The following is a 13,321-nucleotide window of genomic DNA, read 5'->3' as shown; positions in this document are numbered from 1 at the left end:
GACACTCCCCTGGGGAGTCATTACAGTGGGACTTCATGGAGGTGAGTCAAGTGTTCTCTGGGCACTCGCTCTGTGGCTACCAGTGTGCCAGGGGCCGCGTGTGGTGATGAGGAGGGCTGATATTTCAACCCTTCTGATACTGTTGTGGAGCCAAGACTTCCCAGTACACCAGACACACTTAGCGAGCCAGGCACATATCTGAGCTCTAAATTATGCAAGCGTGGATGATGCTTTGGGGGATCAGGGGGGGAAGAGTGTGGCCACAGTGGTGAGAGCAGGATACTTGGAGGAAGTGGGCTGGCCCAAGCTGAGTGGGGAGCAGCCGGCGTGGAGGGCGTCGCAACCCCCCCGAGCCCCGACCCAGGCAGCAGTGTCCGGCAGAGCAGAAACGCAGCGCGCCCTCTGCAGGCAGCTGCGAGGAGGCTACTGAGCCCGGAGAGGCGAATTCGCCATTGGTCGCGGCGGCGGCTGCGCGGCCGGTCTCCCAGCCTGTATCTGTCAGCCAGCCTTGCATTTCCAGCAGCTTTCAGTCGCCATCAGACCCACGACAGCCTCGTTTTCCCCTCAGGGCGTGCCCACCCCTCCTCTCTCTTAGTTGCCTGCGGTCGCCTCCGTGGCAGGAGGGGGCATCTCCCTCTGCTACTCCCTCCACTCCCCATCCGCCGCAAAGACTATTGTCGCTAACACGCCGAGAGCACCCACTACAATGTTTCCCTTGAAAAATCCGGCACCTAAACGGACGAGGCTTGCGGTCTCCAGAGAACCCCGTGGTCATTTAACATCTAAGCACAAATTCTGTGCCCAGCTCAGTTTCAGGAGCCTCGTAAGTACTAACTCATTTAACCCGCACAACAGTTCTGTTCTTGACCCTAGTTTACCGCTGAGCAAGCTAAGGCACTGAGAACTTAGTACCTTGTCCACCTCCTGGCCTCACACCTGGAAAGAAGCAGAGCCATCCTCTAACCACTACACCAAGGCGTCTCCTGACGCAGCAGACATCAGGTCCTTCCCCACCCAGGCGGATGGTTCCCTTCATACCACTCTCCTTCCTCGGGTCTCCCTGGTCATTTTCCAGGAACCACATCATCTCCTGGCCCTCACTTACGTGAGGGGTGGAGCTCTGCTTTCAGGGTTTTTAGCTGCAGGTGCTATTTACAAACATATGTGGCTTGCCTCAGTTATCCTCACCTGGAAAATGGTAATCACAGCACCTGCATCAAAAAGCAGCTGAAAGGATTGAATAAGAGAACCCATACACCACTGGAAGAGTGGCCCACGATAAAAAGCTCAAGAAGTGACAATGGGTGAGCAATAAGAGACAGAATCCCTGGGGGCTTCCCACCCACTTTCAAAACAGGGAGCAAACCCACTTGCCTTCAGAGTAGATCAGAGGGTCACCTTCACTCTAGGGTTCTCTTCGGCTTTCTGTGGCCAGGGCTGTCTTGGAAGCTGGGAACATCAGGCCCAGGCACAGGAGTATGTCTGGTCTAATCAGCCCTAATATATCACGTGGGTGTGCAGTCAGTACAGCTCTGATGGCAGCGTCCTCAGGTGCCCCAGTAACATGCCTATTTCTCTCCCCTTGGAGTGGCCTGAGTCATGTTGTGTGACAGTCAGTGTTCAGCACTGTCACCATCACAACCAGATATCCATCAAGTATTTACTTAATGGAGGGATCCGTGTTTGGGGTTCATGATCGAATAGGCAGCATATATTCCCAGGAAGCTAGGGGCACTTGCTATGGAGTCATATCTATTTTTCACATAGATTTGGGGAAGGGGGGTTTCCAAGGCCCTGGCTCTAGCATGGACCACATAGCAGCAATACAGGAACACGGTGATTCCCCAATCCCTACTGTATCCAGAGTCTCCCTCTAAGCCCAGGAGCTGGGCAAACAATAGATGCCAGTCAAGAAGGCCCAATGCACCATATTACTGCAGAGTTGTTCTCAGGGTGCAAGAGGCTGGATCCAGTCAAAATTTACTCCTGCAGATCAATAACCAAGGAGCAAAGTTCACACGTTCATTCATTTCTCCCTCTAATGGACATTTACCACACAAAGTTTTCTGCTCCATGTTAGAAATGTAAAGAGGAACAAGACACAGTCCCTAATGGGGCCAGACAAATACTTAGTCATTATACAATGACACAAACATTAGAGTTCATTCACTTAATTATTTCTTGAATACCTACTATGTGCCAGGCACTATTCCAGGCACTGGGGATACAACCATGAATTGAGCATAAATAGACTACTTTAGCAGTTCAGAGGAAAGGGCAGCAAGCACTGGCTAGTGGAGTCTGGTTAGACTTGTGGAAAAAGGGGTGATCTCAACTGGGTCTTGAAGGACTGTGCCTTGGCAGAGAGGCAGGGAAAGGCAGCTTGTGGGTGGGGCGGGGGGCGGGGCAGCGAGTAACTGGACAAAACTGCTCTCCATTTCAGTAAACAAAGAATGTTGCCTGCCATCGAGCCATCAGCCACTGCAGTTGCCACCCTCCCACATTAACATAGTGTGCCCTGGGGGAGGAATTCAGAATGGAGAAAAAGAAGATACCAACCCTAGATGCATATCTGAGGAAAAACTTCAATGAGCCCAGATTCTTGCATCTTCTATACATACAAAAGTGCTACAATCATTAACTTGAGATGTCTGTTTTTTTTGTAATTAGCAGTAATCTTTGATGTTTGACAATATTTTTTTTTCCCCAGCAAAAACTCCATTGTATCCTGGCTCCTCCTTTGCCTTTCTGGAGCATTTCCTAGGAGCTATCTGAGAGGCCATCTCCTTGAGTATGGTCCTCAAAAAGGTCCCTGAATAAAACAAACCTCACACCTTTTAGGTTGTGGTTTTCCTGCAATAATAGTACATCAAATCTTAGAAATATGAGCAAGAACACCTGGTGAGGGAATGGCAAATGGTTTGGTTTGGGACTTTGGAGCATGCACGGATGTAGCAGAACAAAAGGCACAAGTTACTGTCTCTCCATAGATGGTTTGATCAGCTAAAATAGACCAGCGCCCTGGTGTCAGCATTTTTCTGAGACCTGCACCCCACCCTTGGCAAGAGGTGAGGGGGCGCCAAACACCACCTGGTCTTGGGGTTGTGTTAGTTGGGTTAAGCCTTACCCAATGGTTCAATAACACAATAGCCCCCGCCACAGGCAAGTAACCTTAGTAGGGGGCTCAGCATTCCTTGCTAAGAGCCTTCTTTTAAAAGGAGGATCTGTCCTGAAAAAGTTAAAGAAATTTGAATAAATCAAATGTAGCTTTAGGTTAAAGTAATTATTCTTGAACAATAATTCTTAAATTGGCTGGAATAGTAAATAACTCATATTCTCAAAATGAACTGTGTAAACAGTGCTTTGGTTATTACAGTTTCTATTTAATATTTGTCAAGTGGTTGCCTGTGGTTGAAACTAGTCAGTTTTCATATTTTAATATATCATGACTCAAAATAAATAGTAGGACAGGCTCACCTTAAAGTTCTCTTTGAAAGTCAAGGACAGCTCAGAGTGCGTTACCTCACCTCTTAAGGCCTCAGTTTCATCAGCTGTAAAATGGAGCTTATAATAATACCTACCTCTCAGGACTATTGAGAGAATCAGGAGAGTTAATCCAGGCAAAGTGAATAGCACAACATTGGCATATAGGAGGTCAAAATAATTAGTTATGATCGTGCTTCTGTAGTTTTAGAGAAATCATACTATTTGGTTGTATTGATTGTTTACTCAGCAGAAGCAGGCTTAACAATCCAATCTGTCTAGCTCTAGAAATTCTGAAAAGAGTCACAGCCCTTGGTAGAAGATTTAAGAAAAGATGTTGCAGCTGATACTGTTAAAAAACACACACACACAAACACATATGTGTGTGTATAACTGAATCACTTTACTGTACATCTGAAACTAACACAACATTGTAAATCAACTATATTTCAATTAAAAATTTTTTTAAATGGGGACTTTCTTGGTTATCCAGTGGTCAAGAATCCATCTGCCAATGCAGGGAACACAGGTTTGATCCCTGGTTGGGGAAGATCCCACATGCTGTGGGGCAACAAAGCCTGTGTGCCCCAACTACTGAAACCAGTGCACCCTAGAACCTGTGCTCCACAATGAGAAAAGCCACCATAATGAGAAGCCTGAGCACTGCAACCAGAGAGTAGCCCCTGCATGCCACTACTAGAGAAAGTCCATGCACAGCAACAGAGATCCAGCCAAAAACAAATAAATAAATGAAAATGATATTGTAACCCAAACAAGAAAAGTTGATCTCCAATTTTCCTGATAGACAGACTGAGGCACTAATCCATGATGAGCTCTGATGTGACCTGAGAGACAGGGAAGCATGGTGCTGAAGTGGGATTACAATTTCAGTGGCCAAACTCCCAGCTTTCTATCCTAACTGGCAAGCAGCACGCTTTTACCCAGAAGTCCAAGCCCCCGGCCTCTGACTTTCACTTCTAGGGTCAGCTCACTACAAGGCTCAGATTTTATAATAAAGGGACTCTTGACTCCTGAACTGAATTGCAAAAGTGAAAGGAGATCTTTTGCTTCCAAAGGTCTCAGTGTTGCCTCTCCCCAGCAGCTTCTTTCCCTAGGGAGTCACATCATAGACTTGGGTAATCAGGCAAGGACCTCGTGGATTCCTTGAAATACTGTAAGAACAAAGGGAACGCTGGTGATCACATAGCACTCCTGAGCCAGCAGGGCAGTGGGGGTCTGGGTGTGAAGCAGGATGGATTTTTTTTGGCCTCTGCTCCCTTGAATAACCAGAATTGCAAAATAAGTGCTCTAACTTAAGAGTTCAGGATTACCAACATAACCACATGTTCCTATTCAGTGCATTTGAAGTGTTTTTTTCTTTACAACCTTTTCTTTCTTTGTGTGTGTGTGTGTGTGTGAGAGAGAGAGAGAGAGAGATTCACTTTCTATGGGACATGTGGCATTTTCTCGACTGTTTTAGAAATCCGTAGGTCAGGGATAAGTCCATTACATCAGTCTCCCATGGATGAAACAAAACTCATTTAAGGCATTCCAATAAAACAGTAACAGCCGTTGTTATTGTTTAGTTGCTAAGTCGTGTCCGACTCTTTGTGACCCATGGGCTGTAGCCCACCAGGCTCCTCTGTCCATGGGATTTCTCAGGCAAGAATACTGGAGTGAGTTGCCATTTCCTTCTCCAGGGGATCTTCCCAACCCAGGATCAAACCCATGTCTTCTGCATTGGCAGGCAGATTCTTTACCACTGAGCTACCAGGGAAGCCCAGTAACAGTCATAATAACAGCAAAATTGTGTAAAGCAGGTGTCCACATTGTTCTAAGCACTTTACACATATTAACCCTGTTAATCTTCATGAGGTAGGTACTGTTGTTATCTGTGTATGACAGATGGGGAAACTGAGGCAGAAAGCAGTTAGGTAAAAATTGGATAGCTGTCAAATGAGAAAGTTTGGTCTTTGAAAATGAGACCTCAGCAGAAACTAACAACATGGTAAAGCAACAATGTGTGTTGTGTGTGTGTTAGTTGCTTAGTTGTGCCTGACTCTTTGTAACCCCATGGAGTGTAGCTCTCTAGGCTCCTCTGTCCATGGAATTCTCTAGGCAAGAATGCTAGGAGTGGGTTGCCATTTCCTTCTCCAGGGGATCTTCCCCATCCAGGGATGGAACCTGGGTCTCCTGCATTGCAGGCAGATTCTTTATCATCTGAGTCACCAGGGAAGCCCTCAAAGCAACTATACTTGAGTTAAAAAAAAGAAAAGAAAAAAAGAAAATGAGACCTCCAGTCCAGAAGAGTCTTATGAGCAAGTCCTGGGCAAGAAGATGGGGAGCAGTGAGGAGACCAGGTGACAAGGAAGTCCCAGACCTGGGTGATGCCTCTGCCTTCATGTACAGGGTTGCCTCCAAATTCCTTCATCTATTCCAGCTCCACCAGCAGGCGTAGATGCAGGTTTTGTGGAGATATCAGTTTATATAATTATATTATTTGGGTGTCCCTTTTTAAAAAACACAAACATATCTTTTGAACATTTTACAAAACCCAATGACCAAATGAATATATTGCTGTGGCACCTCCGAGGGCTGGGAAGGGGCCCATGCAATGGGTGGCTTCAAGGCTGAAGCATCATTAGGCTCTCGGCAAGTCTCTCTCCATCAGGAGAGAGTACATTTGCTCCTCGCCCAGCAGGGCATTGGAAGCTCATTTAGACAAGCATTTCCCTTTGCACTCCCAAACACGAAACCCTAGGAAGTTGATCTGTCAATAGCAGTCTAGCAAAGACTTTGCCCTCGTTATGTCTTTATGGCCACAATCATCTCCATTGTGGGAGTGAAAACATTAGAGATGGTAAAATGTGTCTTGTGATTAGATCCCAGAAGTTCCCTTAAATCTCAACGGTGCTAAATTTCCTCCCCTCATTACAAAAGTCACTCAAGGAAATGAAATCCCAGGATGGGGACCTCTCTTCAACTGACAGTCATGGATTAATACTTTTAGCCTGTAACTCAGTTGTGTCTCTGAAGAGGGTATAGCGAAAATACTGCCCAATCTGTCACTTGAACGCTGTTTATATTTGTTGCTGAGATACCAAAGGCTCTTTTAAGCCTTTGGCTAAGAAGAGCACCATGCATCTGAACTTGTTCACCTGCACTTAAACCAAATAAATGGCTGAAATTATGGGAAAGCGCCTCCAAAAATTTTGAGTGGAATACAAGGTACTTTTTTTGTGTCCAGAAATTGTAGCATCCAGTATTTGTTGTTCAAATAAATCTCCACTATCATACCAAAGTGCATATTATAGATAATAAGATGAGGCTTTGAAAAGATGGATATTAACTATTTTGAGGTAAATCAGACCTCCTTTGACCCAAACTCCAAGCTGTAATTTTGTTGCTCAGCTTCTTGGTCTCGAAATTAATGTAAATCTTTACATTTGTAATTTTACTTGCCAACACCAACCCACCCACACAGTCTGCAAATGACTGTTCTGAGTCAGAGACTATTCACTTACGACTGTGTTCGATATTTTAAAATGTTCTCGGGGAGGATTAAATCACCTAATCCCAGTCCTTTCACTGATTCTGCGTTATGTAAAAATGATGGAGTCAGAGAACATCTCAACTGGAAGGAACTTTAAAGGAAAAATTAAGGTTCTGATGTGAAAAGTGACTTGCCCCCAGGTCACTCAGCAACCAAAGCTAAAACCACAAAGGAAAATACTGGCTTCCTTTTAAGGTTTTAATAAAGGATCACATTTAGAAATCCTTGCTCAGAATCCAGAAACTACCCCTTCCCCACCCTCCTGCCTCCAACAGCATCTGTAAGTCCTGGTCCCCAGAGCCTGACACCGGTCTAAAAGAATCATGCCATTTTGAATCCAAGCCGTCAGAATAGGATTCAGATGAAAAACAAATCAGCTACTCTCACAACAATATGCATTACAATTTTTTTGTCTGAATAGACAAGAAACTGTTCCTAATGGTTACTTTTGAAGACAGGGGTTAGGGATGGGGCAGAGGAAATGCTTACTTTTCATATTATATCTTTACTGTTAAACTTTGAGGACCATGTAGATACAAACTGTGTTAAAAACCCAAAAAACAAATTAGAAATACTATGCTTACAAACCTCCTAGGAAAAAGGAAACGTACCGCAGGAACACGGACCCTTGAAAATCTAGTATCCGGCACGGCAGTACTTTAAAATTTTTTTGTACCTTAGTATCCGTAATAGCAGAGGAGGCTGAAAGGGTTCCCCCTGGGGTCTGAGGGCAGTGCCAGAACTCTTTCTACAGCTTTAAAATGCATTCAAATTGTGCAATAGACTTGCTAACATATCCACATCTCTTTTAATACACAAATAATGGCTTAAATGACTTACCATCCACAACAACTGCCCCTGTGGGAAGACACCCCTGGTTTCTTTATCCGGCGGTCAGAGCACCCGGAGCACTGCTACCAGTGACTGAGCCGAGTGGCCCCTGGAATGGAGAGCGAGGCTGTGTGCAAGCTGACCTGTATACTGGCTCTCTCACCTGGAATCGGGCTTCACGGATTCTGTTAGGCTTTGAATAGTAACAAAACAATGGCATAAATTAGGGGGTTGCTAAGATTGTGTACTATCAATGTTCACATGAGCATAATGGACATAATGAATTCTATAGCACTATCCTGCACAGCTTGGAGAGATTAAAACCACTTTGTCTTTAAATTAAATTTCAAAAATCATTGAACAACAAGAATAGAAAGAGCGAGGGGAAAAAAAAAAACACACCTCATCTATGTCAGCCACCCAATTGTAGGAAGCACCACTTCTTTCTTTCTGATCATTAACGCTTGGTCCTAGGTTTATTTTAATAGCTGCCAGCTCAGTGAGTCCACATCTATTGTAATAACCATAAAGGGGGCTTGGGTTCTCTTGTATTATGGTTTTCAGCCCTAAGTGAAGAGCCTCTTATCCCCATTCAGGATCAAATTCTCTGAAAAAAGACCCAATCTGAAGTTTATTTTATATAAATCCTACACAACATAGTATATCTAGGCTGTTGCAGAGAAAAGAGAAATGGGTTTGAGTTCATTCTTAAGTTGTTCTCTGCTTGGACAGATCTTCATTACACAAAATGGATGTCTAATTATGAAAAAGTCACATCAGAGAGCTTACTAGATGCCGGGCACTACATTGATTGCTTTACATGCTTTATGTTATTTAACTCTCACTCCCAAGACCCCAAGGAAATATGGCTAGCACTGTTATATCCACATTTTACAGATGAGGAAACTGAGACCCAGCATAAGTGACTTGCCCAAGGCCATACAGTTAAGTAAGCAGCAGAGCTAGGATTCAAATCCAGGTACTTCTGATTTTGGAGCCCCTGAAATCTTCAGTCTCTTAATAATTATCATAGTTACCACTTACAACGTTATGTATGTTCTATGGTAGATGTGGTGGTAGTGTTAATCACTCAGTCGTGTCCAACTCTTTGTGACCCATGGACTGTAGCCCGCCAGGCTCCTCTGTCCATGGAATTCTCCAGGCAAGAATACTGGAGTGGGTTGCTATTTCCTTCTCCAGGGGATCTTTCTGACCCAGGGAGCAAAACGGAATCTCCTTATTTAATCCTTGAAACAACTCTCAAAGGCAGGCATTATTATCATTTTATAAATGAGGAAAACTGAGGCTTGAAATTAACTTCCCCAACAGCACAGTTGTGGCATAATCCAGGCTTGATACCAGTAGTTTTGTGGGTTTTTTTAAAGCAACTTTAGTAAGATACTTTTTATTGTAGCTATCACTGAAGGTCAGGGATAAATCCATTATATATAAACATTGTGTATATTTAAGGCATATAACTTGATACGTGTACATTGTGTTGACTCGGGTGCTTGGCCAGGTGGCACATAACAAAAAACTCTAGGATCCTGTGGGAATAATGCCTGCCACACAGACCCTATCTACGAGTGGCAGATAAAACATGCTAGTGTGTGTCGCATTCCTCAGGAACTTTCACCTGTGCAAGTGGTTCTACTTTGACTGTTGTGGTTTGCCAGCCATGGTGCTTCCTACAAACCTCATGTTCCAGGTAAAATCCCTGGGTTTCTGAGGCTACAAGAGCTGCAGAAATTGCAAACACATTCTCATGTGGATTCCAAGGAAGGACTTTTCCAAAAGAAACACACATCCTCCATTAACTGGGCTAATTAAAATGCCAGCCAAAATGTAGATGCGGTTTCCTTTTTGTAAAGTGAGATTTGAGTTCGTGGCAGCTCTCTCCATAATCTTTAACAGCACTGCCATCTCAGCACTGCCTAACTATGCCAGTTCTAATCCTCTACTTTGAACAGGATTAAATTGACTTGCGACAGGTGAAGATGGAGGAGGGATGGCAACTGGACAAAAACTGGTAACTGTTACCACCTTTATAGGCTTCCCTGGTGGCTGACAGTAAAGAACCCACCTGTAATACAGGCCTGAGTTTGATCCCTGGGTCAGGAAGATCCCCTGAAGGGAATGGCTATCCACTCCAGTATTCTTGCCTGGAGAATTCCATGGACAGAGGAGCCTGGTGGGCCACAGTCCATGGAGTCAAGAGTTGGACATGACTGAGGGACTAACACTAGCATCACCTGATAACACTTTTGTTTAAATGAAACTCATGGAATGAATTTTATCATGAAATGAGATGAAATTCAAGTGTAAAATTCAGCTAGTATTTCTTCATTAATAAGCACAAGATAGGAAAGGTGGGTCCAGAGAGCTTTTTAGAGAAAGCTCATCAGCTATGACTGTCCACAGGCAATGGACCAACAGTTTTTGGTTGCTCTGGGTCTGGAATGTCGATGGGTCACACAGCCAAGCTATTCTTTGCTAAGTGGATGGCTAAAGATTGGTTTTAGAAGAAAGCTCTGTCACCTCAGGATATACTGCAGCATTTATTAAACAGGCAGCATTTACTCAAATGTAGCCCTTACTAAATTATCAAATGTACTTTTAAATGAAAATAAACCACAAACAAAACTATTCCAGGTATTTTTTATTTCTTCAACTTTATTTGCCAGGAGTGACTGAAATAAAAAATTAATTGGTTCCCATCATCATCATGGAAATGGCTTTAAGAGAAAACTGGTCAGGTGAATATTATTGCTTCCCATTTTCAACCAGTAAATAGTTGCCATTGATAAATAGACAGCTAACAGTCTGTCAGGAATGCTCAAGATATGTTATATAATACAACATGCCTAGTCACAGGAGAAAAACTAGGAAATAACTTAGGTGAACTTCTTGATTTCATCATACAGGACAAGCACAAAAGCCCCGCCCATGCCTCTGAGAACATTGGACCACGCGCCTTTGAAAAAGGCTTTGGCTCCTTCATCACGAGCAATCTTCCTCCAGCAGTCAAGCGTGCCTGTGTACATGATATCAGCTGCAAAGGACAAAGACAAAGGGTTGGTGACCCGAGGCTGATGAAAAAAGTCCTTATGTTTAACTAGACTAACCCAGCACCCCACCTCTAAGAGTTATCATCAGCTTTAAAAAATGCAACATTTACACATTAGTGTGGCCAATACTACAATCTTAATATGGTGACTAAAGGACAATAGGGGGCTGCAGACAACCTGCTGGCCTTAACCTTTGACACCAGGCAAGCCCTCTTGGGCACAGGCACCCAAAAGGCCCACTGAAAGGAGACTGTGCAGTGGATGCAGACCAATCAACCCCAGCTGGGATTTCAACAGACTGCCATTTTCAAAGGCAGGCATGGCTGGTCTGTGCCCATGTGCCATGCCCACATCTGTATCTTCTGCTCCAGTGGAACTTACTTCCTTTGCGCCCTGACTGCATCATCATGCGGCGACGCACAGTGTCAAACGGATAGGAAGTCAACCCAGCAACTGCTGTGACCGACTGTGCAATCATCCAGCTGATGAAGATATGTGTGTTCTTGGGATCTGGAAGCATTCCTGAGAATAGGAAAGAGACACTTTTACCAGTAAGCAGAGTCTTCCTGACTTGTTTCCCACGTCCCCCCCTCCCACCCTCAACATCTCCTCTGCACACCAAGGGCCATATGGGGTGACCCTGGCTGCCTTCACACAACCCTTTAAACCATCTCATATGGACAGTTAGTTATGAAGCCCATGGGCAAACTTACCCTTGGCAGTGTCATAGATACCGAAGTAGGCAGCTCGGTAGATGATAATACCCTGCACAGACACGTTAAACCCTTGATACAGGCCTCTAATCCCATCAGATTTGTAGATCTTAACCAGGCAGTCACCGAGGCCTCTGAATTCCCTTTCAGCTCCAGCTTTGCCCACATCGGCTGCTAGACGGGTACGGGCAAAGTCGAGAGGGTACACGAAACACAGGGATGTGGCCCCGGCGGCACCACCTGATGCCAGATTCCCTGCAAAGTAGCGCCAAAACTGGGTCCTCTTGTCCACACCACCCAGGAAGATCTGCTTGTATTTATCTTTGAAGGCAAAGTTGAGAGCCTGGGTGGGGAAGTATCTGATCACATTGGCCAGGTTACCACGCCAGAAGGACAGAACTCCCTGCTCCTTGGGGATACGAACCACGCAGTCTATGATGCCCTTGTACTGCTTATCTGCAGTGATTTGCTTGCTGGCATGCTGCACCTGACGGACAAGAAGGCCAACAGAAAGAGTGATAATCACGAGAAAGGAAGAGAATATGGCATCTCAACGGACACCCTTAAAGGTTAGTTGGCTCCTGCCTGCCCCAAGTTTAGTCTTCTGTGTTCCACAGGTGGGTCCCTCCTAACCTTCTGAGGCTGTCACAGATAGAAGCATTAAGCCTCCACCCCTTTGGGTGAGGAGGTGCCACCCTCAAGCGGAGCCGTGACCTTTAGACCTGGGAGAAAGGTCATTATCTCAGACCCTGGTTCAGAAGCATTAGGGCGAGTCCCACGTCAGGGGCGGTCACCCTGGTGACCGTGGCCTTCGCCTCAGGTCCCCGGGAGCAGCTTCCCTTCCGCTCGGGTCCCCCTCTCCTGGAGGTGACCCGAGGGCCACCACCCGCCAGCCTGTGCGGGCGCGCCCTCTAGAGCCGGAGTAGCAGAGCGCGCCGCCAGGCCGCGGGGACGCGCCGGCGGTTGCGCGGGGGCGGACGCACAAGGGACACGCGCTTCCCGGCGCCGGCTTCCGGCCCGGCCGGTCTGAGCGCCGCTGCCGGCTGCGAGGCCGCTCCACCGGCCGCATGGCCTCCCCCAGGCTGTTATCTCCTTGCCACGACCCTGAGGTCCTCGGTACGGGCAGGTGTCCCTCTTTTCAGCGCCTTCGCCCTTGACCCCAAGGCCCGGGAGCCAGTGACTCCCGGGCTGCCCCATCCGAGTTCGCTGCCTCTGGGATGCCCAGGCCCTGGTCTTCCTCCGCCCACCCTCTGCCCCCGACCCTTTCCGAGATCCCAAACTTCAGATCACTAAAACACCTCTCTCAAGTCTGCCTTTTGGTCCTACCCCGCGGCCACCCCTGCTCCCACTCTGCCACTTCCCCGGGCAGATCCCGAGGGCTGGTTCCCCCCAGGCCCCGGACCACCGCTTCCCGCGCGGCCCCTCCCCCCACTTCCTGGTCAGGCGCTCGGATCCCGAGACGTACCTGCAGCAGCAGCTTCACCCGCTCGATGGGCGCGACCGCGGTCTTGGAGATGGCCGCGGCCACTCCACCTGCCAGGAAGTCCTTGGCGAAGGACACGGCGGCATCTGTCATCTTGGAAGGAAAGAGTAAGCGGACGACTGAAATATCGGCGAGGAACCGGCTTGGACTCCGGGGCTCTGGGGCGGAGCGAAGCAAATGGCTGATTTAT

General features: G+C 46.5%; 1 protein-coding gene across 1 annotated transcript; it reads right to left on the bottom strand.

The window, feature by feature from the left end:
- Window positions 1–10,511: 10,511 nt before the first annotated feature.
- SLC25A5 (solute carrier family 25 member 5) lies at window positions 10,512–13,321 on the bottom strand. Its single transcript, XM_020888102.2, has 4 exons — window positions 13,114–13,321; window positions 11,649–12,135; window positions 11,317–11,457; window positions 10,512–10,919 (listed from the first exon to the last, which is right to left on the bottom strand). Exons 1-4 carry the CDS (start codon window positions 13,222–13,224, stop codon window positions 10,762–10,764), a joined length of 897 nt encoding a protein of 298 aa, XP_020743761.1. The 5' UTR covers window positions 13,225–13,321; the 3' UTR covers window positions 10,512–10,761.

The sequence above is a fragment of the Odocoileus virginianus genome, unplaced genomic scaffold (assembly GCF_023699985.2).
Source record: "Odocoileus virginianus isolate 20LAN1187 ecotype Illinois unplaced genomic scaffold, Ovbor_1.2 Unplaced_Scaffold_20, whole genome shotgun sequence".
NCBI classification, from domain to species: domain Eukaryota; kingdom Metazoa; phylum Chordata; class Mammalia; order Artiodactyla; family Cervidae; genus Odocoileus; species Odocoileus virginianus.
The sequence above is the reverse complement of the archived record's forward strand: the minus strand, read 5'-3'. Positions and strand labels throughout refer to the sequence as shown.